At 41.9% G+C, this 27,758-nt stretch overlaps 1 protein-coding gene across 1 annotated transcript in view; it reads right to left on the bottom strand.

The window, feature by feature from the left end:
* Positions 1-27,758, bottom strand: part of Shisa6 (shisa family member 6) — a 283,641-nt gene that overhangs the window by 124,796 nt on the left and 131,087 nt on the right. The window contains exon 5 of the mRNA XM_055593994.1: positions 25,381-25,476. Coding sequence (XP_055449969.1) covers positions 25,381-25,476 — 96 coding nt within the window. The remainder of the gene's footprint in view (positions 1-25,380; positions 25,477-27,758) is intronic.

Here is a 27,758-nt window from a genome sequence, read left to right as displayed (position 1 = left end):
CCGCAGCTACATACTCTTTTTCTTATCTTCTTCAAATATCCTTGAGGGAAAAGGAAGCTGAAGCAAAATAATGTTCCCTTGCCAAAAGGGAAGCATAGCTTGGTAGGAATTCATTAATTAGACAAAATGCAAGGGCCAGGCAGTGTCTTGGAGCTTGCTTTTTCATTAAGTCACTGCATCCTAAGAATCTTAGAGACCATTTGAACTCACCTGTGGGGTGTATGCACAGTGAACAGAACTCTGAGGCAGTCTTTGATACTTGGCAAGGCCATTGTGAAGATGCAGGTGATGTTCTTGCAAGATGAAGAGGCTCTTCTGCCAAGCTTGGGGAGCCCATGTTACCATCAGTAAATCAGAAGTGATTTTGGAAACTCCAGAAACAAAAGCAACATAGTCAGTCTAGTAGTGTTTTAAAAGATATGGAAGGCAAGGGATTATAGAGAAAGCAAGTAAGAGAGACTCACTGGGGTGAATTTGGTAACTGTCAGTGTTTTAGGATCTTCCAAGGCATTCCTTTGACTGGTATTTCTTAGATCAGGATCATGTATTAAAAGCAGCCCACATCACTTGTAAAAAGCACAGATTAGGTGACCCAATTCTTATATTTTTGTCATTCGCTTTACCTGAGAATTTCTAACCTATTCATGGTTGAAACTTTACGGCAAGGCCGAGGGGCCATCCTTTGACCACCATGGACTCGTAAACTATTCACAGATGCAGCTTGGAGGAATGGATGTGTGGAGATCCTCGGCCTAATGAACTGATGGGTGAGTGTTCACTAGCCATAACCCAGTATCGTGACTTGGCATGGTTATCAGAGGACAGTTCAGCGGTGTGCCCTACTTTTATAAGAAGGACCAGGTGTCACAGCAGTAACCGGGCGGGTCTGGTTACTTATCACTTCTAGCTCCCTAGAACCCTTTCATCCCAGCACCCTTGCTCGCATCAGGAAGAAGAAACTAGCTCACGATGTGTATATCCGCCTGCTACACAATACTGATGCTGCATTTGGGTTAAGTCATAGTGGCACATGAGCCAGGGGTTACTTCCAGAATTCCACAACTTTACCTGTATGGGCTGGAAAGGTGTCCCCCAAACCCTCACTTCCTCAACCAGACACAAGCCATCATCTTACAGAAACAACCACATAGAAGCCCCCAATTACCCTGGAACTGAGGGTCTCCCAACATTCAGCGACCTTCTATTTTATTCTTATTCATGTGAAACCACAGCTAATTTCTCTTTTGAGAGGATAATTACAACTGCTGTTCTCTCCAGAATAATATTAGAAAGGCAAGAGAGCTACCATCTGACCTATTTAAGTATGTAACTTCTAAAATGTGCATAGACCTCCTTCAAAGAGAGGAGCTGAGTGTCTTCAAATACTGAAGCTATAACACAATGGTGCATGGGCCTAATGAGTAGTTTTATCAAATTAATTATTTCTGAAAGGTTAACTTTTTATGCCTAGAAAAAAAAAGATCACTCCAGCTTTTCTGCATTTTGATTTTTGTAGCCAGTTTTAAAGATCACACTGTGTGGGTTCCATGAGCTCTGTAAGTCTCTTCAGTTGCCCCGGTCAGAAGCAACATCGATGTTTAACCAAAGCCCCAGTCTTCACAGCCTCCCAGTGTGTCTTCCCATCCTGGGTGATTAAAGTTAGTTGCTTGAGTTAGCTTTCAGAATTCTCACAGCTTAGATGTCAGCACTTCAATAAGGCAGCTGTGAGCAAGAGGGACACCTGATCATTTACAAGTAGGAAAACACCTGGAGTGATCATCCACCTCCAACTACACCCCAACCTCCACCTTGATCAATGGGCACATGACAGTTTGTATACCACAGAAGTATTTTCTTTGGGTAGTAACGAGCCAATAGCTTCAGTTTCCCAGCAGTGTCCATCTACTACTTGCCCTTTAACAGAAACTTCACGCTTGGTACGAGGTTACATTTCTAGGGAACAAAGCTAACACACCATTTGAAGACACTATACTGTTATGGCAAATCCTCTGCACCCTTATCCTTGCATTGCTAACTACTAGCATGTGACTCCAGATGTGTGGTAAATACGATTAACATGCTTTGACCAAATATCTTAATTAAGTCTCAGGATCTCAAGTTTCAGCATGCTTCATATTCTTAGAGGGTGAAGAAGAAACTGGGTGGATGACCTCCCCCACTCCAGAGTCTCTGAATCCGTAAATCCAGCCTGAGACTTTGCACTTCCCAGAAGTTATGATGTGCTGCTGCTGTGCTTCGAGAAATGCCACCTTACACGTGCTTGCTACACAGTCAAGTTAAACGAAGAGAAACTCAAAGCTATTCCACTAAAATTAGGAGCAAGGCAGGGTTGTCCACTCTTTCAATAGCTATGCAATATAAGACTTGAAGTCTTAGCTAAAGCAATAAGACAACTAAAGGAGATCAAGGTGATACAAATTGGAAAGGAAAAAGTCAAAGCATCATTATTTGCGGATGATATGATAGCATATATATATATATATATATATATATATATATATATATATACACACACACACACACACACATATATATATATATATAAATGACGCTGAAAATTTTCACTGGGGAACTCCCACAGCAAAGTAGCTGGATATAAAATGAACTCAAAAATCAGTATCCTTTTTTAGATATAAATGACAAATGGACTGAAAATGAAATCAGGAAAACAAAAACTTTAACAATAGACTAAAATAATATAAAATATCTTGGTGTAATTCTAAACAAGTGAAGAAGTTTTATAATAAACACTTCAAGTCTTTGAAGAAAAAAGAGGCAGATGATATCAGTAGAAAATATCTCCCATGCTCGTTGATCAATGGGCTTAACATCATAACAATGGCCATAACAAAAGCAATCTAAGATTCAATGCAATCCCCACCAAAATTCCAACACAATTTTTCACAGACCTTTAAAGGAAAATTCTCAACTTCATATGGAAAAAAAATAAAACAGGATAGCTAAAATAATCCTGAACAATAAAAGAAATGCTGGAGGTCTTACCATTCCTTATTTCAACTTGTACTATGAAGCTACAGTAATAAAAATAACAGCATTTTATTGGCACAAAAACAGACATGTTGATTCATGGAACTGAACTGAAGATCCAGACATTGTTCCACACATATATCGACATCTGATTTTTTATTTTTTTAAAAAAGCCAGAATACACACTAGCAAAATGGCAGCACCTTCAACAAATAGTGCTTGCAAAATGGATGTCTGCATATAGAAGAATGCAAATATTTCCATCCTTATCACTCTGCACAACACTCAAGTTCAAGTAGATCAAAGACCTCAACAAAAACCAGATACACTGATTCTGACAGAAGAAACAGGGGGGAAGAGCCTTGAACTGATTGGCATGGGAGAAGACATTCTGAACAGAACACTGGTGTTCCAGGCACTAAGATCAACAATTAATGAATGGGACCTCATGAAACTGAAAAACTTCTGAAAGGTAAAGGACACTGTCATTCAGACAAAGTGGCAGCCTATATAATGGGAAAAGATTTTTACCAACTCTGCATCCAATAGAGGGCTAATATTCAAAATATATAATGAAGTCAAGAAACTAGATATCAAAATCAAATAATCCAATTAAAAATGGGGTATAGATCTGAACAGAGAATTCTCAATAGAGGAAACACAAATGGCTGGAAATTGTTTAAAGAAATGCATAAGATCATTAAATATTTAAGAAATATTTAAAGAAATGCAAACCCAAAAACTACCTCAAGATTCCATCTTACACCTGTCAGAATGGTTAAGATCAACAACACAAGTGGCAGCTCATGCTGGCAAGGACGTGGAGCAAGGGGAACATCCATCCGTTGCTGGTGGGAATGCAAACTTGTACACCCACTGTGAAAATCAGTATTTCCTCAGAAACTTGGGAGGGTCAGAAATAACGTAAGAGCCAGAGAGGACTCCTGAATCAACTAAGCTAGTTGTATTTGAACTCACAGAGACTGAAGCAGCAAGGACAGGTCCTGCATGGGTCTGAACCAGACCCTCTGTCGATGTATAATGGCTTTATCTTTGTATATTTATGGAACTTCTCAGTGTGAGAACGAGTGGGTCTCTGATTCTAGTGCCTGCTCTTGGGACTCTTTTCCTCCTGTTGGGTTGCTGTGTCCCACCTTGACATGATGTTTTTTGCTTTATTTTACTCTTTTTTGTCATGTTTGGCTGTTATCTCTTAAAGGCATTTTTTTTTTCTGTTTTTTGTTTTGTTTTCTAAAGAGGCAGAAAAAAAATGGATCCAGAAGCAAGGAAAAGTGGGATCTGGAGCTTGGAGGAGTAGAGGGAGAGGAAACTACAATCAGGATATAGTACATGAGAAAAGAATCTATTTTCAATAACAGAAAAATAGGAAAAGAACTTTGAATAGGAAAGTACTAGCTATATATTTTTTTTAATTTTCAAATCGGATTACTGTTTTATTAAGCATGATAAGCCATTTAAGCAACATTTCTTCATTTACAAAAAAGAATATAAAATTTATGCGTGTAAGTTTTCACATATGTCCCTCAATTTATGATGTGATAATTTCATCAAAGTACTGAGTATATATGGGTGATAGAATAACAACTGAATGTCGATCAGAAAGAAATAATTTGCATGTTGGCCTATGATTAGTATTTTTAATTTTTTTATTTCAATTTATTTACTTTATATCCCAAGAGTGCCTCCTTTTCCCCTTCTTCCTCCTTCTCCTCTTCCTTCCTACCCCCCCCCAGAAAAGGGGAGAACCCCTCCCCCTATATCAACCCTCCCCAGCACATCAATTCACAGCAGCACTGACCATATCCTCATCCCCTGAGGCCAGGCAAGGCAGTGCTACCAGTGGGAAGTGATCAAAAAGCAGACAATAGGGTCCAGGTTAGAAAGAGCATCCCCTCTTCTCACCAGGTGCTCCAAATAAAAACCAAGCCACTCATTGGCCACATATATACAGGGGCCCTAGATCCAGACTATGCATGCTCCTTAGTTGATGTCTCAGTCTCTGAAAGCCCCCATGGGACTGGGTTAGTTGTCTCTGTTGGTCTTCTTGTGAGGTTCCCGACCCCTTCAGATCCTTCCATCTTTCCTCCAATACTTCTACAGGATGCCTGGAGCTCAGCCTTATGCTTGGCTGCAAGTCCCAGCATCTATCTCTATCCACTGTAGGCAGTAGTCGAGTTGGGCTGGAGAGATAACTCAGTGGTTAAGAGCACTGTCTGCTTTTCCAGAGGTCTTGGGTTCAATTCCCAGCAACTGCATGGTGCCTCATAACCATCTATAATGTGATTTGATGCCCTCTTCTGGAATGAAGGCACACGTGCAGATAGAGCATTCATATCCATAAAAATAAGTAAATAAATCTTTAAAAATTTAAAGAGAGATGGCTACATTTCTTTTAAAATTTTATTTCTGTATATGCATATATGTTTGCATGTATATTCATGAGAATATGTGTGCCAGGAGGTTGTATATATACATGTGGTGGATGCATATATGTCTATGTGGGGAGTCACCTCTTTGTGCATGGAGATCAGAGGAGGACATGGGGTGTTTTCCTTTATCATTCTCTGTCTCATTCCTATAAAGCAAGATCTCTCCCTGAACCTGATGCTCAGTTTTTTAAACTAGGCTAAATGTTAGCAAGCTGCAGCAGTCAGTCTCTGTCCCTCTGTCTCTCTGTCTGTCTGTCTGTCTCTCTCTCTCTCTCTCTCCCCCCCAACAGCATTGGGTTAGAGGAATATCTATATCAGTACCCTGTTACATGGGTGCTGGGACCCAAACTCCATGCAATACATACATGGGTGTATCTATATGCACACACATGTGGAGACCAAAATAGGATTGGTGGGTGTTGCTCTTTGCCTTATTGCCCTAAGATCAGAATTCCCCAGTGAACTGGAAGCTAAGCTAGCTGTAAAAACAAAACAAAACAAAAAAATAAACCAACAGCAACGAAACAAAAACAACAGCAACAAAAAACAAAAACAAAACAACACGCGTTTGGACTCTGTCTCCACATCTTAGTGCTGGGGTTACAGGTTTGCACAGCCACGGCAGTGTTTCATGGGGCTGCTGAGGATTTGATTCATGTCCTAATGGTCAGAGTATTACCCACTGAGCCATCTTCCCAGCCCTAACACTGTCTGTTAAAATAAGTTTTGGTGGACTGAAAAGGAAAGAAATAGTATGTCCTTTTCTTGCTAATTTTTCTTTCAAAAAATATTCTAGGGGTGATGGTGGGTGAGCAGATATGATCAAAATATATTGAATACTGCACCTGTAGTCAGCAAAATTCAGTCCAAAACTGTCCACAGTTTAGAGCTTACAAGTGATAATTGCCAAGAAGATTTTATATCAGCATAGAATTTTATAGGCAAGTAGGCTGTCCTTCCTACCCTAAACCCTTTATATAATGACGTGGAGGTATATGTTGTAACTGAAGACAGATAAAAATCATTTAAAAAGTTTTTTAAAAGTTCTACATTGTATACATATATAAAAATTTCAACACACACATGAAATATATTGCTATAAAGGAGTCTGCGGTGGAGAAGTTTGATGCTCACACTTGTGTCCAGCTACTTCCACGGAGATGGAAAAGGACAGTGTATCTTTCTGTTCCAGGCACAGCACATTGCAGGGTTGTGGTCTGTATCTTGGAAGAACTGGGCACATCATGGTACTGAGTCCATGTGTTAATGTTTCAAATATGTGGTCCCCAGTGGTAAACACTTCACTGAAGACAGAGTAATTACTTCGAAGCATTTCCAAATGGGGGGCAGGGGTTCCTGCTCCCTACTTGTGTTGCAGCAAAGTACTGGAACCTCACACTGGAGGGCACAGGATAGCCACAGGTTCCCGATGGACTTGGATAGAAATCATCAAGCAGCCACAGAGAGTGAAGTCCTCAGCAGATGTGTTTTGGATTCAGAAGCCATCAACCACACGCCCATTTCAGTCCTTCAGTCTTGTCTCCAAAGGCAAATAAAATGCCAGAAGGGAATCAAAGGTATTCTCACTCTGAAGTATTTTATTGTGGTTTTGTAGGCAGGCTGTCCTTTGACAGTCCCTCTATCTATGACCTGAGGAGGTAGAGAGAGAGAGAGAGAGAGAGTGTGTGTGTGTGTGTTTCAGTGATTAAAAAGGAAATGGAAGTGGATGTACTTAGCATTTGGTGTTTGCCATTATAACAAGATGAAGAACGCTGAAATGCCATCCCATATCCAAGGATCAAGTTCGGTCTGTTCTTTGTTAACACATGAACTATTTTATTAATACATTAGCTGCAGGGAATATTAAAAGTCCTATTGAGAAATGTCATCAATGTTTCTTTGGAAAAGCCTAGCTTCCATTGTAGGACAGCAGCGAGGTCAACACCACAGCTTGCCGGGCTGTTCTCCCTGGTCCCAGGAGTGACTTCACTGCTCACTAGCTGTCATCTTAACTAAGCTACTCTTCTGAGCCTTGAACTCCTCCCCTGTTAAAATCAGATACTAACAGTGATTGCCTCTGTGGGCTGCAGAGTTGAGCAAATGCATCAATATATGTAAAGTACTAGGAGACTGAATGCAGAACATGCTAGTTAAGTGCTAGGCATTACTATTTATGACCAAATACTGTGCCGTACTTTTCCTCTAGTTCTATGCAAATCCCTCATGCTAATGGCATTTAAATTGGCTGATGTCCAACACTGAGAATGCTGGTATAATAACCTACATATGGCACAGGATCACTCCAGAACTACCCTAATGACTTTGATTAGAATCAGTCACCAGTGCCTGTTTATACACAGTGTGATTGGCAGGCTTTCAGAAGAACTGGGAATCCCAGTCATCTTTCTGTAGGTATAGACTGGTGCTAAAACCGATTGTTTTCTGTATGTAATTTATACTAATAGAAGCCACAGAGAAGGAGAATGAAAGCAGCGGGACCATTCGTGGCTTCAGTGATTATTGTTTGAGCTTCTGGGGTATTCAGAGGCTGAGCTCAGATGGAAGCATCATGATGTGGGTTGAGGAGTGGATGAGGCATTCCTATGGGAGAAGAGCTCACAGGTGTGGGAAAGGCAGAATCGAAAATCAATCAGTGCCATTGTACAGTGCATTAAGGATGGTTGAAGACATTCCCTCAGAATGCATAGGAGTGGGCTATAATTGTATTTCTTCTCTTGGCCTGGGAAGAGAAGTCTAAAGGTGAGAGAGGATGAGCTGAAAGGCAAGTTAGAGTCAGCCTGGCCACAAAGTTATGCTGTGTATAAAAGGCTCAGAGATATTGGATAACACTGAAGAAATTGGAAGAGGCGGTAAAGCAAAGCATTCCTTCCTCGGGTTTCTTGAAGGACCGAGAGTGTAAAACGATAGAAAAGATGAAGAGACAGTGTGAGTGGGAGGTTCACCTCATGCGTGCAGTGTGGCTATGTATTCCCGACTATGCAATGGCATAAATGTACTATGTAGATTGCCCCAGGAGAGGAAAGAAACCAAGATGCCATAACCAACAATTGAGAATTAATTTTCTGTGCAAAGGGAATAGAGTGAATGCACAGACCGCCGACGCCACTTTTGGTTATCTATGGAAACAGGTTTCCATGAGCTCTTCTGTGACAAGAATATGCACTGCCTAGCTGCCTGGAAAACATATGCGGTGCCCTGTTGCCTGGAAAAGATGTTGTGGAGAATAGCTGGTCGGGCTGTGGTTGGGATGGGAGCCGAGCAATGGGTCCCAGACCCAGCCTGATGGAAAACAGCTCCCAGGTCCGTAGGGAGCTTCACATTGTTATCATCTGCGAGCTTTCTGTCTGACTCACATCTGAGAGGCACCTCCAGAACTCATGTTGAGTTGATCAGGATTGCGACCCAGGAACAGAGAATTTTCAAGACTCCCTACATGACCTAACCTTCAGATGGGGTTCAGAATTCAAACTCGATACCTTTTCTATGTAATATTTGTTTGTGGGCCAGCATCAAACCCAGGAGCTGAGTGGAAATGCTATGTCTCCTTTGGTTCAGAATTGGCCTGGTGTGTGTGTGCATGCATCTGTCTGTATGATGTGCAGGAATCATTACCCAAGCTGGCACGTACAGAGGTCAGAGGTCAACATAGGATGTCTGCTTCAATTGCTTCTCTGCTGTTCTTTTGAAAGTGGGGTCTCTCACAGAACTTAGAGCTCACCACCTCAGGTAGACTGGGTGGCCAGCAAGCTTCCAGGACTGTCGCCACACTCCAGTACTGGGCTTACAAGGAACACACGCCACTGGTCCCGACTTTCATCTGCGCGCTGGGGATCCGAACATGGGTGCTCACACCTGCTCAGCAAGCAGTTTACCCCCGAGCCGTCATCTCACAGACTCTGTATTTTAACATCTTCAGCCGACACAGAGGTACACCGTCAACTGAGAAGTACTGACCACAGCCGCGCATTACCTGGGAAGCTTTTTAAAGATGGATTCCCACTTTGTACTCCAGACTATATCCTGGTGGTCCTAGGTGGGCCTTGAAGCCATGCAGCTTTGAAAGTGCTGAGAGTGATATGCAGTTGTAATCATATCCCATTATCCTAACTGGCATGGTGGTGCATGCTTGTAATCACGGCTCTTTAGAGTCCCATGATCCTCTGGGCTACTTAGCTGTTGCTGTTGTCTTGCTATTGCGCAGTAAGTGTGGCTGAGGGAGAGCAGAGGGTCTGCCTCATCTAAAGAAAGGTCTACTTAGAGAATTTTTTTTTCCCATGGAAAGCTGCGCAGGCCTTGGTCACAGAGGAAAGACGCTGAGGTGCAGGTGAGGAGTTTGAATGTGTTTCTGAATAGCCACATGTTGTAATCATAACCTCAAAATCATAGGTTGACATTTAAAAGGTGGGACTTTTGGGAGGTAACTGTGCCTTGTGGGTTTTGCCTTCATAGATTGCCACAGGATTATTGAGTTATGCCAGAAAATGCTTCTATTTTAAAGGTATCCTCCACCTTCCTCTCCCGATCTCTTTCTGGCTTGCTTTCTCTTTCACTGTGTGATAACCACTATGATGCCAGGTTCTAGCAAGCAGTCCCTTACTAAATGCCAGCAGATGCTAGTAGCACAGAGACTCCTTGGCCTTCAGAACTGTGAGTTAGGATAAACCTCTTTGCTTAATAAGTTAACTGGTCTCAAGCATTATGATATAGCAAAAGAAAGTGCACTAAGACATGAGTCATCCTTGCACTGTAAAATGACTCACAACTCCAATATGGTCTTCTAGCAGAGAAACCCATCAGTCAAAGAGTTGAAACATCTTTGTGTTTCGTGTACAGAGAAGAGGAAGGCAGAGGGTGTGTGTTTGGCATCTCTCCATGCTTATAAAAATGTCTAGCCAGCTCAGGAGTCTCGGTGATTCATCCATCTCACTGACCTTCCCCATCTGGCCCACGGTTGGTGGAATGCTCCAGGGCTGGCTTACTGAGGGAAGAGAGGACAAATAAGGAAGACAGCCAAACACAAATAGCTATGACAACTAGCCATAGCCAGAAAGCATCTATTCTTCCCTTAAGAGGTTGCTGGGGCAGTTTGGTGCTGGGATACGCAGATGGGATCCCAGCATTGCCCTACCCTTGCCACCATTTTCACTCTCTGTCCCAAAGAGTCTGACTAATCGACCACGCCGGCCTCCTGCAGGGTCAAATGTATGCAATGAACGAATAAAGAAAAGCGCTCTACCTCCCTTGGAATGGATCCTTTCATTCAGAAGGGCAACAGTGCCAGCCTCCACCTCACCTGGTTCCCGTATTACTACTGAGTCTGGCTTTCGTCTCCCTAGAAGTTAGATGCTTTTTCATTTTTGCAGAAAAGCTACCTCTTTAATTAAAGTATATAATTTCCTATGTGGTTCTTGGGTAGTACCTTAGCCCCTGTGTTCAGAAGTGAAAAAACAGTGGGGAATGCTCTCTGTGCATGGGGTATGGCCTGGGAGGTATGAGGCACACCCTCTCCTGCTTTCCATCTCCCGTGGCTTCCAGCCTCTGTGTTCCTGAGTGGCCCCGGAGGGACCTGCCTGGGATTCTGGGGCTGATTGACAGGAAGCCTCTGGGAATACCATCCAACTCTTCTTCTTCTCTGCCTCCAATTACCGAGGGAGGGAGTGGATTGAGAACATATTTAGAAAACGTTTTCATTGTTGCTTTTAAAATTCTCCTCTGTAATTAGGTACTCCGGGGGTAGTCAACCACGAAAAGCCACAACCAGCGCTGTCAAGTTCCATAAAACAAAGGAGAAACCAATTAATCAAAATGAAGAAACTGGCTGAGCATGAGCACCTGTCTCAGTCAGCCAGTGCCCACTCCCACCCATGCCGATCCCCACCCATATCTACTCCCACCCATGCCCATACCCACCCTCACCCATGCATCAGGCTCAACAATCAAGCCAGTCCCACTCAACTGGAGTGTTTCCAGGTTCTGCATAGATAGGTCATGGAACCTTTGAGTTTTGTCCCACAAAGCCATCTTATCAACAGTAAGGTCAACAGTTTTACTGTGCTCTCAATGTGACCATTTCAAAATAGAGAAACAATGGAATCGATGAACAGCGAGATTCCAGACACATTCTGTGGTGCACTGGCTCTTATTGCTTGCAACCTTGTGAAGTAATGGAGTCTGCAAAGTTCTGCTCAGACTTCAGCATGCAATCTGTTGGCTTTTGCACTTCCAACCAACAAACCTTAGGAAACGGTGGAAGCAGTTGCTGTACAGAACATTGAACGATTCTAGTGAGCTGGGCTCATAAGAGTGAGCCTTACTAGTGGGTGTGTGACATTTAACACTGCTGTCTCCTGTGGTCTTGGAGACTCCTCTCACTGTATCAACACAGCCATTACAAGAAGTGCTCTTTCGGGAACTTTCCTGTATGGAATCCCAAAACTCATGGAAGTTAGTTCTCACCCCACATTCCTTCTTTGGGAGTTATTTCAGGTATCAAGATCAATGGAGGACCAGGATCTTTCTAGAATGTACAACAACTGTCTGTTTGTCCTTGGCCTGAAGGGAGAAACCGTACCTCCTGTAACGTTCTGGTCAACACCATCCACCATTGCTTGCTGTTCTGCTGAAACCTGCTGTATTGTCTCTCACAATTGGAAGCCCAAGTGTCCTCTTGATTTGAAGCACCCTATAGTATTCAGTGACCTAGCTGTCTCTGTCTCTTCTTTCTATCTCAATGTGCAGGCAGATATATAGATTTTTTTGCTTGCTTGCCTTAGTCAATGACATTGAGATGGATATCACATACAACACAAAAATGGAAATACTGAAAAAGCCTTTCCTATGCTGCTCTTCCGCAGCTACACCAACTAGGAAGATTGACACTTTAATTGGGTAAAGTGACTTGGTGAAAGGGACCTAAAGATGACAGGCTTAGAACATTTCCCATGAAGTAGGAAAGAAAGTGTGGCTTTATAGAGCAAGGGATGCAGGAGTTCTGAGGGCTACCTCTGTGCATAGTTACTAGCACGTGGAATAGACTAGAATCAAAAAGGAAAGAAACCTCATACATGAACAGTTGGTATAGCAAAGGAACAGGAGCTCTCAGACTCTTAAGGATACCAAGCAAGCCAGGACCTGTAACTCTCTAGGAGAAGCTGGTAAGCTGAGGAAGCCATGGCGTTTTAGTTATTTCACATATAACTGGGGGAAATGATGGAAAACAAAAAGCCTTTCCAGAGAACACTTGTAGAGCCAGGCACCATGGCACCCAATTGGCAAGGAAGCCCCTCCCCTGATAAAGATTGTCAGATACTAACAATGTCTAATCATAAACATTTCAAAACTGCTAAGGACAATTGGTCAATAAGCACCCGTTTATTTTCTTCTGCAGTTTGTGTGCATGTGTGCTTGTGCACACACAGGAAGCATACCTTGTGGATTTTTTTTTGTATTTATAGACTTTTAGGGATATGAAGAGGAGACCCTATAGACAAGATCTAGAGGCTATCACCCATCACTCAGTGATCAGATCTACCCACAACATTGAGAATTTAGTGTTTGGGTGAGGGAAGGAGTCTATTTTGTATACAAGAAGGAGAAATCTGAACATATAAATTCAGGCTCAGCATTTGAGCTCACCATTAGAGACTATGATCCTCTCCTCCTGGAAGACTGAAACCATTACAGTTCCTTGGAAGGCTGCATTCTACCTCCTCCTGAGTGTTCTGCATGGTGTATGACTTGAAGCCATTGAGGAGAGTAGATATGACATGACATTTCAAGGTGGATGTGTTCAAGAGGCAATGCTCAGGTTTCTTCTTCCTTTACTGTATCAACAAAAGGCTGCTTGCTCCAGGCAGGTACATGATGCTGCGGCCGCCATTAGTCTCAAATTTCTGAGGCACCACATGGAATAAAATTGCTTCAAAGAATTATCCAACTGTAGAGTAAAATGTATGTGGGGAAAAAAACCAGACCTTTGCTAGTGTTTGCCCATCAATTCTTTCTATTGCTATATCTCACCACAGGCTGTTTGATGACTACAGAACTCCACCACATGAACTTGGGTCCAAGATGATTTGTTCTGAACTTTCCATTAAATATGCTGAAAGCTACTTACAGAGTTAAAACATTTACCCAACTGAAACAAGGCCAGTGCCAGGCCTTGAAAACAAGTATTAGATACAGAGGTCCCAGGGTAAGTCCTGGTTTCTTTGCTCTACACTATTGCCCTAAGTCTAGTTTCATCAAACTGATCAGAATCCCACTAGAAACACATGGCGTACGGATACGCACAAGCCATTAAGCAACGTGATAAGTCAACACATGCGTTAAAGACTGGCATGCCAGTATAAAAACCGCTCCAGGCCCCAGATGTAGGACACCCTCTCACAGGGGAAAAAATAGAACCAAGACGTGTCTAGAGCAACAAAATAATTAGAGGATTAAAAGTAATTTAAAATGTAGGAAAAAAAACCATTTCTGGTCTTATGGATGCAGAATAAATATGTGAACGCAGTAAATGGCACCCACGAAAGGATGGAACCAATGGAAAATAATCAGGATGACTTGGAAGTTGGAGCTGCTGACATGCCTAGGTAATGGACTGAGTGCCCTGCTAGGATTCCAAGGAGAGGTCAGACTTACTGAAAATGGTATTGCAATGGACTGAGGGGAAAGGGAGAACAAAGGGAGGGCACGTAGGAATTCCAAGCCAGCAGCTATAAAGTTAAATTAGAAATGAGTTGCTGCATGCTTATATTGAGGGAATATACAAATATGGAAGATCCCAAGGATATTTTGAAGGGGAATACTTGAAACAAAGATGAGGTAAGAAATGTGAATCAACAAAATTGTGCAGTTAGATACCATGATTTCAGCCTGAGAATATAGAGGGGACTGTCAATGAGCTTTCATTTAAGGCAGTTTTCCCTGAGGGAAGGAATATGAGCCCCTGTTTGAGGTGAGGCAGAAAATGCAGGTAGAGGTCTCTCTTTTTCTATGCCCAATGAGCGTGCACTGCTAAAAGGCTGTATTAATGGGAATCTCACAAAATGGTCAGTGCTCAGAAAAAGGGACTTTGCCTGGCCTAGGAAGGATTACATGCAAATGTCTTAGTAAAACTAACAGGCTTTGAGATGAAAACAACAACCCAAACCACAAGAACCAAAACAAAAAAGAAAATTTCAAGGTTGAAAAAAAAAAAAAAAGATCAAATAGCCTAAAAGAGTAGAAGACTTAAGCTGTTAGCCAACTTAAAAAAAATATACAAAGCAATGCAGCAGTAAGGATCAATATTTGTGAAATTCAGAAGTATGATCCTAGAATTTTATTACTGGACAAATTCACCTTCACATACCAAGTCTACCAAGCAAGAGTTTAAGATACAAGAACATTGGAAATTATGTACCCATAGCCCTTCATAATGTGTTGGAAGATGAATTTCACCCAACCAACACAGGACTGAGCAAACCTCAGAGGAAAAGTAATGGCACTGAATACATTGTGTGCATGTATAAAGTCATATAGATAGTCACATATATGATATATGGTATGTGACACACACAGTGTCATGGATGGAATTAGTGTTAGTAAAGCCTATTGCTGCATGTACCATATTGATAAAACTAAGGAAGAAAGTATGGTTATCTCCAAAGATGTTGACAAAACTTTCAAAAGAATTCAATGCCCATTTTGGATCAATATTTTTACAAGTCCCATAAAAGGGACTTAAGTGAAGGAACACTCTCTCAAATGAAAATTGATGAAAAATTGATGAATTTTTGATAAATTGATAAAAAAGAAAATTAACGTTAGTTCTCTCTATAGCTGCAGCTGCATGTTTGGTTGCCTATTTGCCTGTCTCTCTACCTACGTACTATTTTCTACCTATCTAACTAAGTCCTAAGGAGAGTGATTTAGGAACAGTCTAGGGGTATTCCCACTGACTAGACACAAAGCAAGGTGTCTAATCTCTGCACTGCTATTATCCAACACTCTGTTGGTGGTATACAGCTTATGCCAGCACACAAATGATATTAATTAGATACAAAGTAAAGAAGTTGCCTCTGTGTGCTTATGATCCACTATCTAGAATGTTAGTGATAAAAGTATCTCCAAGAACAAAAGAAATCACTAAAGAGACAGAATATACAATGAACAGAATCAATAATCTTCATCCACACAAATGTAATTGGTTAAGAGAATGAACAGAGCATGAACCCAATTTACAAATAGCAACAAACACAGCCAGATATTTAGAAATAAACCTAATAACTTGCGAGCTTAGGTCAAGAAAAACAGTTGCAATTTCCATTAGTAAAAATTTTGAATAAAAGCTGTGGTTAGGTACAGGCTTTCAATCAGTATCAATTTTCTGATTCTCATAATTACACTGTACTTATGAAAAGAAGAGTTAATTTTATGGGATAGTCACTTGAATATTTGGGGCTAAGTGGCATAATACTGCAGTTTTTGACAATGCAGAGCAATTTTATACACACTTAGAAAAACATATGCAATGCATCTATGTATATGTTTACATGTATGTTTGCACACAAAGAGACAGAAAAAGAATGATAAAGCAAATGTGACCAAATGTTGAAATTTGGAAACTTGGAAAAGAATACAGAAATCATTGAACTATTTTCTAATTTCATGTAAACTGGAAATTATGTCTAAATAGCAACATAAAAAACCGATTACTAACTATATAAACAAGGTCAGGGTGGGTTTTTTAAATGTACGCGTATTTGCCTGCATGCATGTATTATAAGTGCCCAGTGTGTATGCCTGGTGCTCACAGAAGCCAGAAGAGAGTTAGATACTCTGGAACTGGAGTTAAGGATGGCTGTGAGCCACCATGTGGGTTCTGGGAACCAAACCTAGGTCTGCTACAAGAGCAACAAATGGTTTAAACCACTGAACCATTCCTCTGACTCCAAAAATAACGGATTATTAGGCAGCCATTGGGGATAGAAAGCTAGTGTGCAGACATAGAGGTTCTGTCCTCAAGAGAGGATTGTCATGTGATAGTAGCATCTTTAGTGCAAGAATGTACTTGCCAATGGCCTCTCTAAATTTTGGACTTCCTACCCTCCAGAATGCGGGTAAAATAAGCCTTTATCATTCATAGGTTACTCCCACTACTGTATTGTATCTAGCAGTGCAGAATGAATTAAGACAAAGGACAAACCGATTAAGAAACGAAAAAGCAAGTAGAGCTCTGAGTAGTGATCTCCAGTCCAGAAAGGCCGTCACAGACAAGCAGATCAGCTTGCATAAAGGTCCCAGGAAAGGACTCCCAAGGTGTGCCTGAGTGTGTTTTCCGGGCAGGAACCTTGACCAGCAAGCTAGATGGTGCAGAGCCTTTAGTTTTTGCCCTTGAATCAAGCCAACAAATGAAAACGTGAAGAGAGGGAGAGAATGCACATACTGACATTTAAGAGAATTTAACACGGTATTTTTATAATGGATGAATGCTCTTCCAAGTTTCCAATAGAGAGACTTTGAGGGGTCTATAAAATAAATAGTCACAACAGATGTGCGCTTCAGGCTAAGTAGCTGAGGTGTGTAAAGTCACATTAAATCAGGGTAGAGTAAGATCATCCGGTTGCATAGAACAGTGTAGAATATGGGAGGGTGTGGGTTTTTTTTTTTTTATTACTTATTTAAGAGGCTTTTGAAAGTTACCTGGATGGGAATCAAGTGAGATATAGACTGTAATGCTGCTTAAGAGGGGACAAATGTGCCCAAGTGCAAGAGAAGGGGACAGAATGGGGACAGACTTTGAGCTGGACATTAAGGAGACGATGGTGACAAGGATCCAGGGTTCTGCTTGAGTAGTCAAGTTGCTAATGGCATAGGGATACCAGGAAACTAAAAATAGCACTGAATAGGTACAGCCTTTGGCTGCCCCAACCCCTTGAGAAATGCACGGCTCTCTTAACTGAGGGCTCCTGAAGATGAGGATGACACATCCTCTTTAGAGAAGGAAGCTCCTGGGCTGAGGAGTAAAACCCAGAGACTCCCCAGAGCCAGTCAACTCACACAGTGGTCAGAGGAGGCTGCTCCTTTGACCAGCTACCATCATCCGGTCCTCCTCTAGGTTGCCAATGACACCATGTCCTTAGCTCTACTCACTTGGGCCTTTCTCTTTGGAACCTGACTGTCTAGAGCTTCACCTATTCCTGGCTCAGTGGCACACATGTTTGGTTCCGTGTTCTTTCCTTGCACTGGGCCCATTGCGTTCATCAGTAGGCACATAGGCCTCTGTAGGATCTGCTCTCCACCCCTAGTCTGCGCATAGCTGGCTCTCTGGGCTGTTAACATTGAATGGATTCCAGGCATCTGCGTTCAATTGCTCTTAGTGAAAAACCAGAAAAGCATTATGCTTCCCCAGAATTATCCCCCCAGGGCAAGAGAACAAATGATTCACTGGGAAGCAGTGAAAAGCAAAAGCACCGACATTCATCCGATCTAGGACTGAATACTTCATAAGCTCGGGGCCCTGTGAGGCCAGACTGATGTTTAAGAACAGATCACAGGAGGACCTTCAGGGCTGAAGTATGCCCTTCTGCTGTTAACCCCAGGAGCACCACCTTTATTCGTCACTGTGCTTACCTAGATTAGGGCTTCTCATCACTACTTCTTGAACCGGAATACAGTGAGAACACAGTGTGTCCTATATCTCAGGTCATCTCTGAGGTCAAATTCCCTGTGTCGTTCATGCAGCATCTTTATTTTCAGTAGATGCCAGGTCAAAAATGATCCCAGAATATCATAAAACAAGGGGTCTCACGAATCCATTAGTTGGAGGAAACTGCAGCCTGACATGATGGAACATTCTTAGCAGAGGCTATAATGGACCGAGTCTCCATGGACCACCGGACCATGGGCACTCAGCTCCTTCTAGCACTGCTGCCAGGCTGCTGCAGGATGGATTCAAGCAAGACAAGACATGCTCCAAGAAGGAACAGAGGCCAAGGGAGTTGCATGTCATTACTCTGCCCATATCTGCCCACGGTGGAGTCAGCTGACAATAGAGGTCCGTTTATTTAGTACCTGCTTTGCTTCATAATTTTGGAGTAGAAAGGAAGAGGGCTGTATGGGTAGTGCTATGCAGAATATTTTAAATGAAATACAGTTCTTAACGGATACATAAAGCCACACACACACACACACATATATATATATATATATATATATATGTGTGTGTGTGTGTGTGTGTATATAATGGGATATCATAAGACACGCCGGCACATGTTTATGAGGTCTAATGATCGCCTGTGGTAATACTCTCTGTACCGCTAGGTGTTTAAGGTGTTTATCTTCATGATAGAAGAATTCAAAGTTCCTTCCTGCAGTCAGTTCACTACAGAGGGCAGCACCTACTGTTCCCTAGAGTCACTTGACCACACGGCAAACAGTGCACGAGAACGTCCGAGTTCTACCCAGCTGCTCCTGGCATTCACCCATCGTTCTTCCCATCCCTCCTTCATCTCTATTTTCCCAGCTCCCAGCAGAGTTTCTAACTCAACTTATACTCTGTGCCTGGGATGATTTGGAACATCGCCTCAGAACTGCCTACCTTTCTAGCTCCAATTCCTGTGTCCTCCCTGCAGGTGGCCTGTGCTCTGGCCACTTTCCTGCTATGCCCCTCCAGTGTCCTGCACTCTCACTGTGCGGTCGTTTCCACATCTGCGGCTCTGTGGATGCTTGTGTACCATAACTATATACTCCACCGAACTCTTAGCTAGCCCCTCTTTCCTGCCCTACAGAGACAGTCTCTGCTCCAGTATCCTACAGGAGACCACCTCGAACATCTCAGGCAATGGTCATGTTTCCTTCCTTTAACCCACCTTGTTCTTTTAGGATCCAAGGCACAGAACTTTCTGTTTAAGTGCTAGAAATTACATCATCCAATTTCTCAAATGCTGACAGAATTTTGCTTATCTTATTCAACTTACATATGGATATGAACGAAATAGGCAAATGCTCATGCCTCAGTTGCTGTATTTTACTCCCTATCTAGGATAAGGTGTTATAATACTAAGGAATATCTTTATATTATCCCTCCCTGCTCAAGTATTCCTCAATTTTCAATTGTCTTCCTTCCCAGCTAGGGAAACTGGCTTCCTATGTGCTTGGGACAACAGACAGATTTCAGAAATGGAAGTGACCTTCAGATCCTTCGGGAGAATTCACTCAGGATCTTAAAAGGGAAATTGCTTTGTATCAGTGTTCCTTGAATCTTCCTGTATATGTGAATGATCTGCAGTCTTCTTACAGCAATGTGTCTGTGTCAGTTTGTGCTGTGGCCCGAGAGCCTACATTTCTTACCAGCTCCAGCAATGCCCTGGTGAATGCCCATGTACTGTTCTACACAGCACTGAGTGGGGAACTGTAGGAAGCACTGGACTTACTTGAGTTCTTAATATTCTGGTTCACATGTTTTTTTAGTCTTCACATCAGCCCTGAGAGGTGGGCGGCTTTATGACGTTCTCTTACCGACAGATGTCCTAGAGATCCAGGCCACACAGGAGGTAGTAGAGATAGTGTTGAACATCTGTTCCTCTACTGACACTCTTCTGTCTTTTTTTTTTAATTTTTCAATCATTTAACAAGGGAGGTTTATATCAGTATTTAGAAGGAAGTACAACTGAGCCTGGAAGGAAGCCATAACTCCAGGCAGAAAGCCCTGGAACTTACTTATTCCTCCATGCTAAGGTGTTACATAGAAGATAAGCTTCAGCATAGCAGGGTGATGGTTCATAGTTGATATCTGAGAACATCATTCCTGTGTCCCACTTTTAGGCCACCTATGAATTCCAGAAAACTGCTTGCAGAAGGGCTATCCTCTCCTGGCCACAGACCCTAATGACTTGACATAATCCCATAGCTAGGTTGTTATAACATGGCAGACACAATGGAGGTAAATGCCAAGACTGGATTTCTTATGGACAAAGGAGATTCCCAACTTAGATGACCAATCATCTAAAATCACTAAAATCAGTGTTAGGCAGAGAGAATACTGGCAACAAACCTACTCTGGAAGCCAAGGTTCATGGAGAAAGAACTAACATAGTGCTAGCAAGGAAAAGGAGGCTGGCAGCCTGACTTGTGATATCAGCCTCAAGAAAATAATAAGAACCTGATGTTCTCATCTCCCCCAAAGAGACTTTAAGGACAGCAACATAGAACAAGCTATTGTAAGCCTGCCTCCTGCCTTGTAGGTAGTGGTTAGAATGGTAGATACTGTAGAATAACGAATGGAACTCATCACTCCAAAGTTGCCCCAGCCTTCTCTCGTATGCCACTACTAGAGACCATGGGGGAATCTAGTGGTGCCCATGTTTTTCTGCTTTTAAGGAGGACACCTATATTTATAGGGCAGAATTGACATTTCCCAGAAAAGGGAGCCTGTGCAGTACATCCTATTGTTTATCTTTACCCTGCACAACCTCCTATTTCCAACAAAATATTCTACAATCATGGCCTAGTTAGCTACATGGACCAATGATGGCAGGTCTACAACCACACATTACCCAGGGAAATGTGTGTCCTATGACATAGAATGTAGATTAAGTTTCAACAGCACCATTAATCAAGGCAGTGAGTGATGGAGTTCAGCTTAGATGTCACACAATATTTCAGGCAATATGTTACTTCAATCCAATCCTTTCTTGGAATGACTTGAGCCAGAGGGACAACATTCATTTCATTTGCCATCTTGAAACCTAACTTCCTCAATGCTAGTTAGCCTGTTTTTCCAAGTAGATGCCATGAAGACAAACAGGGTTGTATTAACCCACAGGTGGGCTTTGGGAGGCTCAGGAAATGTATGCAGGAAACTATTATCCTCATATTGCTTTCCATGGTTGAACTGCTGTTGGCACTACTCTAGTTTCAGGACAGAGTTCTAGGCCAGTTGGAGGTGAGTGACAGCATTCTTTCAGTTTCCTACAGGCTTATGTCACATGTAGAGCTTTGAGGAGTAAGTAGCCACTATTAAGCAAAATGAATGAGATTGCAAACAGAAGAATCCAGCAAAGACTCTCAAAGGTACTGTGGTGGGTGTTGTTTGTCTGATATCTTTTGGTTTTATTTGGAAAGCAGATATGTCAAAAGATAGATTCACTGAGTGAGGGCAGCATTCTCCATTAGCTCAGGTCCATCCTTGATTGTAATACATCAATTTTAACAATCAGACATCATGTGAACTTGAATCAATTACAATAAAACAGCATTGTCATAAGGTTGTTATCTTCTTTCCTAACGATAGGACTTAGGGACAACACTGTGTATTGTCTAAGGTCATGTGAAATACCCTTGAAAAAATCTGGACACTCCAAGCCAATGTCTTATTCTTTGTATTCAGTCGTTAATTCAGCAGTGAATAAGCATGTATTATACAAGAAAGTTGTCCTATGTATACAGATCAGACAGCAAGCAGTGGCGTAGGGTCACCATGCTTTTGGTTGTGAACCTAAGAGTTTCCCCTGCTTTGTATACACATGGGCCCATACACTCCTCTTTCATAGAATATGACACTGGAGAATGGTCCTATGTAGTACTAACTTCACACATGCCATTTTCAGGCAAGCTGGTTGAGCCTTTTCTCCTTCTTGCTGTTCATCCTGCCTCACTGTTGCCATGGAGACTGAGACGCCTTCTGAGCTCTGTGCTTTATCTGGAGTCCAGCCTTCAAATACCTGGTACAGTTCAACCCACTCACTCCCCTGGCTCCTGAGACTGTGAAAGTATATAAGCTAGATTCTTTTAGTCAAATGGCCCAGGAGTCTCCTTGACACAATCTGTTGGTGATCTGAGAGTCCATGCTCAGATGCTAATGTGTAAATGGCAGCCTATGGTTCCATGGAGGCCCATGTATGCATATGTGTTATTTCTAGAAGAGAATATCTGATTTTAGTCCTTACAGCAAACAGAACTACGACAGCACTAGATGGATGCACAGGTGGGAGATGTCAGCACGGCCCCAGAGTGATGCAGGTCAAACCAGGGGGCAGGCCTGGTGAAGGGCTACAGGGAGACAAAATTGAGCTCAGACACAGAGAAGAGTGCCTAATATGGTGTTCTCCATTGATATAGTGTCTGGGTGTGGAAGTGGGTCTCTGAAAGCAGCCTTAACTCTCTTCTTCCTCCAGCCACCAAATAGCAAGCACAGTAGTTCCTTGGTCCTGGGCATCACCCAAAGCTATGAATAGATAGAAAAACTTTATAGCTCTGTTTTCTTACTCCCTTGAAAAATGCAGCAAATGCTGGATCCATGGGTGTCCCACCATGCTGCCTTCCCAAATGCCCCACCTGTACTGTAATATCCACTTCTCATCTCACTGACCATCTATTCTTCTTCACTCTTATTCTAGTTAGGCCATTTGCCCAGAATCATTGTTGGCTAAAATCTATGCATTTCATTAATTTTAAAACCAAATTCTGGCTTTATTCCCTCCCCAGCGAGTCAGAGATAAATTGGTGTTATTTGTGCAATCTCTAGAATATCCAAAGCCCTACCATAGCTCTTGCTTAGATATGGGACTTAAACTGCCAGAGAGACACACTGCAGCTTCCTTTGTTACTGAGATTACAAACTTAGAATAAGGGCTGTGGGTTTTCCAGTTTGAAAACCCCATCATCTTTCTTAGCTTGCTTTTTTCTTTTGTTTCCTGCCTCAGAAACCATGCTGTATTTTGTTGGACATAAAGACTGATCATATCCAGCCTCTTCTCTGGCAAGAATCACTCAGAGAAAATGCTCCACTCAGTGACCCCCCCACCATGGGGTCTAGAAAGATCTTTACTGGGCAGAAGCTCTGATTTTCTCACCATGTCTCCATCTCCCAGGTAACCTTGGGGCAATCTCAACACCTCCTACAGCCTCGTAGTTCTTGTGGCCTGCTTTATAGAATCATACACACTTTCTTTCCATTTCCAATGAACAAGAAGGCTTCCACTTCAAGCCTTTCCCACCGTAGGGTGCAGGTCTTTGTTCTTACCTCATCATCCATCCTCGGCAGGAGTAACACTCTCCCACAGTACTCTCTGGACTCTCTCTGCTACCATTCTTTTACTTACTGTCAAGACCTGACTTTGTCTGCTTGCCCAGTGAAAACCAAACAACATAAGGACACATTGCATTTTGCCTCCTATTTGAATTCTGTTCAATACAGAGTTCACCGTTTGCTGTTACAGCTGAACCACCTTCAAAGGAAATGCAGTAAGGGTGGGTTGAGAAGTCTTAGTAAGTTGTTGCATTCTGTTTGAAAAACATATTTGTATGTTCATATACTTCATGAGGTATATATAGTAGAAAGCCAGCCTCCAAAATGGTGTTCAATGTCCTGACCGCCCCCCCTCCCCCATAATTCTTGTACTGGATAGCTATATCCTACCCCAAAAAGAGCTGACATAGTCTGTAAGATATGAAAATCATGGTGTGGATAACCAATATATCTGGTCATAAAGACATATAGCTTATGTCTATTTCTTCTTTTATTCAGCCACTCCAGGTATACCCAGCCAACATATGAAATCACTCAAATAGAACACAGAGAGAGTGTTATGGGGAGGGACGGAAGCCTCCTACCAATATGATATCACGTAAGTATGACATCTTAGAATTATATCTGGCAACACCAGTCAATACTTTAGATGATTCAGTCCTGCCTAACGTGATGACTGAAAACTCACAAGAGACTCTCCCAAATCCCCAACCCACAGAAACTGTGAAAGATAATAAATGTTTATTTTGCTTTAAAATGTTGAGTTAGCCTTGAGAAAGCCTTCTGTTTCATGGCAATAGGTAATTACCACTAAGTGGAGACTTAGGGGCTAGTAACTCCAGGTTTGAGCTGATACAAGTGTCTCTAGGGTAGTTCTGTTTTTTTGTTTAACTGTGTAGCCCATCCCCCATTCTGCAGCAACTGGTTTCATTTTGACTCTGCAACTCTTAATAGCCAAAAATGCCACCTGTATCCTCAATAAACTTTATTTAGACACAAATAGACAACAGAAAATACATACACAGATACAGTTATCTTTTTATCTATAGGATAAACACACATCACAGGGAATTTAAAAAGTAGGAGCACAGAACATAACAAAGTAATGTGAAGTCCTTATTCACTCACACTTGAAATGGACACATATTTCAGAGGAAGACAGAAATGGAACATCCCAACAACAGGGTTCACATTTGGTCTATAACAGCACACAGGTGTTGGGAAGGTAATCGAAGGAGTCAGGAATCCAGTGACAGAATGCTTACAACACTAGTAGGACTATTTAAACAAAAGACAGAATCGTGGAGGATTCCGTACCCCTGCACAGATGCTCTGCAAGCTGCCAGCTAGGTCGTAAAGCAGTTTGGCAGAAACACTAGCTTAGCTATCATCTTGCAGCTTGAAGGTCTAAATGACCTCCACCTTTGTGCCCACATCACAGAGTTTTACAGAGACACACCGAGGATGCCGGAACTGCCCATATACACGCTGGCTTAGACACTCACAGTACAGAACATTGACATTGGGTATAAGATAGGACTTTTGAAAGAGAAAGAGTAACAGCCCAGAGGCAAACACACAAGTGCTACATCCATGGTAGTATTTCCCTCCATGCTGCCCGTGGTCCCTTCCCATGGGGAGCCACCAGCATTTGTGTCCCCATCATGTACAGAGTGGAACAGATGTGTCTTGGAGGTCTGTTACCCTATAAAGTCATAAATGTGACCGGCTGGGTCATCTCTGTGCCCAGGACATGCTGCCATGGAACCATCTTACTTATTTCTGATCCTGGGTAAGCCTCAGGACTCCACACCATCTTCACATTTCAGATTGGGGTTCCCTAGGCAACCTCTGTATTTTAGTAAAAAATTGTTTCCACTGTACCCTTCGTGTGTCCTCTTCCTAACGTGACAAATCCAGATGAGATGAAGTTATGGAGATCTGGTCCTCCACTTCGGTAAGCATCCTTCCCATAATGCCCTGCAAGAAGATGGGCAAAATTACCTGACGCATCCACGACAGCAACACAGAAGACAATCACAGCTCCATCTTGTCCAACAATGATGGTGTGCTTATGTTCAAACCGGCAGCTAAGCCACAAGGTCAAAAAGTATTATATATTATAATAAATATAATATATACACACATATATATTACTCAGAATATATTCTATATATATACACATTATTTACACACAGCTTATGTATGTATGTATGTGTGTGTGTATATATATATATATGTTGTTATGTGACAAAACTTAATGCTACGTTGAAAGTTGAAAGAGAAAGGGAGACACATGGTTTGACTGTGGCATTTCTGAGTGACCGCTAAGTACACCAGAATGTGCTTCAACTTACAGTAGATGCTCTTCAACTTACAGATGTTCTTCAACTTACAGTAGAGTTGCACCATCAACCCATGGAAAGTTGAAGCATCTGAAGTTGAAAAGGCTTGCTGAACATTGTAGCTTGGAAACACGGCACAATGGAGTGTCAGCTGTTTCCCCTGTGTTGCTGGGTCCCTGCTATTTATTGTTCATGGACACTACCCAGTATCACCAAAGAAGACCACACCACATCTTGGAAGCCCATGAAGAGATCAAAACTCCCAAATGTAAAATCATAGCTACTGGTTGAGTACTGTTTTTGTACCATCACGAGGTCCGACAAGCCAGACAGTGAATCAAGCTAAGTGAGGACCCACCATCCTTTCTTAAAGTTAGCAAGTATAGAGAAGATGATAAACTAAATAAAATGACAGGGCTGTAAAATTTTGAGCAAGTGCATTACAAAAAGATAGTAAAAGATTCAAATAGAATACATAGATACAGGCTGGAAAGGAAGAACTGTGGTTAAAAGCACCCATCTGCACCGACATAGCTCATAAACATCTGTAATTCCGGAGGGTCCAACATCCTCTCTGGGCCTCTGTAGCCAGTGCACACGTGTGGTGTACAGACAAGCAAAACACTCATACACATAAAAAAAAAACTTCAAAAAACATTTTAAAAACAGAAGATCTATAGATTCTAATAGCTCCCTTGGAGAGATCGGAGTATGAGGGCTACAGATCCCTCCTTTCAAAATGCCCAAGTTCCCGTCCATAATTACTAGGTGATTTTCCTTTGTTGTCTTGTATCTTTGTTTTCCTCCCTTCCAAAGAATAGAGGAAGGGGTCTGATGGAAGCTCCTATCTCTCGTGTTTATCTATGAATTATGCACAACCTGCAGGACCACAGACTACCAAGTCAAGAAAACCCAGCAAAAGTGGAGCTGGCAGGTGGAATGGTGTCTATAAAACACTGGCAACGTCTTTCTGTTTTCCTTTCTTGCCTTCCAGCAATAAAACTATATCCTCTAACTGGCAAGATACAGACATCTTCATATGCACTGAGGTAAGGAAAAGACAAGGGCAGGTTAAGGACTGTGAGAGAAAAAATTTAGAGAGAAAGAAGTAAATATTCTACTTCTGACATTCAAATAGGAATCTGTGATGTGCTTGAAACACAGACATCATAAATCCTGAAGAATTAACTCTGCTTAGAACCACCCTCACCATATATACATGAGCATAAAGGAAAGTCACTATGCATTCATACTGCCATAGTGTGCAACACAAATTGAACTCATAATAAATAAAGATAAGGTGTTTCTTAAAAAATTAGATTTTTAAATACAGTAACATTATAAAATTTCAAGTCAGTGCTTAAAAAAAAATAACACAGATGTGGAGAAAGGGGACCCTCCTCCATTGCTGTTGGGAGTATAAACTTGTACAACCGCTTTGGAAATCAATCTGGTGCTTTCTTAGACAATTAGGAATAGTGCTACCTCCAGATCCAGCTATACCACTCCTAGGCATATTTCCAAAACATGGTCAAGTATACAACAAGGACATTTTCTCAACCATGTTTGTAGCAGCTCTATTTGTAATAGCCAGGCTACGAAAACAACCCAGATGTCCCTCAGTTGAGGAATGGATACAGAAACTGTGTTATATTTACACAATAAAATACTGCAAAGCAATTAAATACAAGGCAATCATGAAATTTGCAGGCAAATGGTGGGAACTAGAAAAGATCATCCCAGAAGCAGAAAGACACACATGGTATATACTCACTTATTAATGGATATTAGACATATAACATAGGGTAAACATACTAAAATCTGTACACCTAAAGAAACTAAGTAAGAAGGATGATCTTGAGTGAGATACTCAATCTTCATTCAGAAAGGCAAACAGGATAGACATTGGAAGTCCGA

Source organism: Psammomys obesus, unplaced genomic scaffold, assembly GCF_907164565.1.
Source record: "Psammomys obesus unplaced genomic scaffold, mPsaObe1.curated_primary_1811, whole genome shotgun sequence".
In the NCBI taxonomy this organism is placed as follows: domain Eukaryota; kingdom Metazoa; phylum Chordata; class Mammalia; order Rodentia; family Muridae; genus Psammomys; species Psammomys obesus.
The sequence above is the reverse complement of the archived record's forward strand: the minus strand, read 5'-3'. Positions and strand labels throughout refer to the sequence as shown.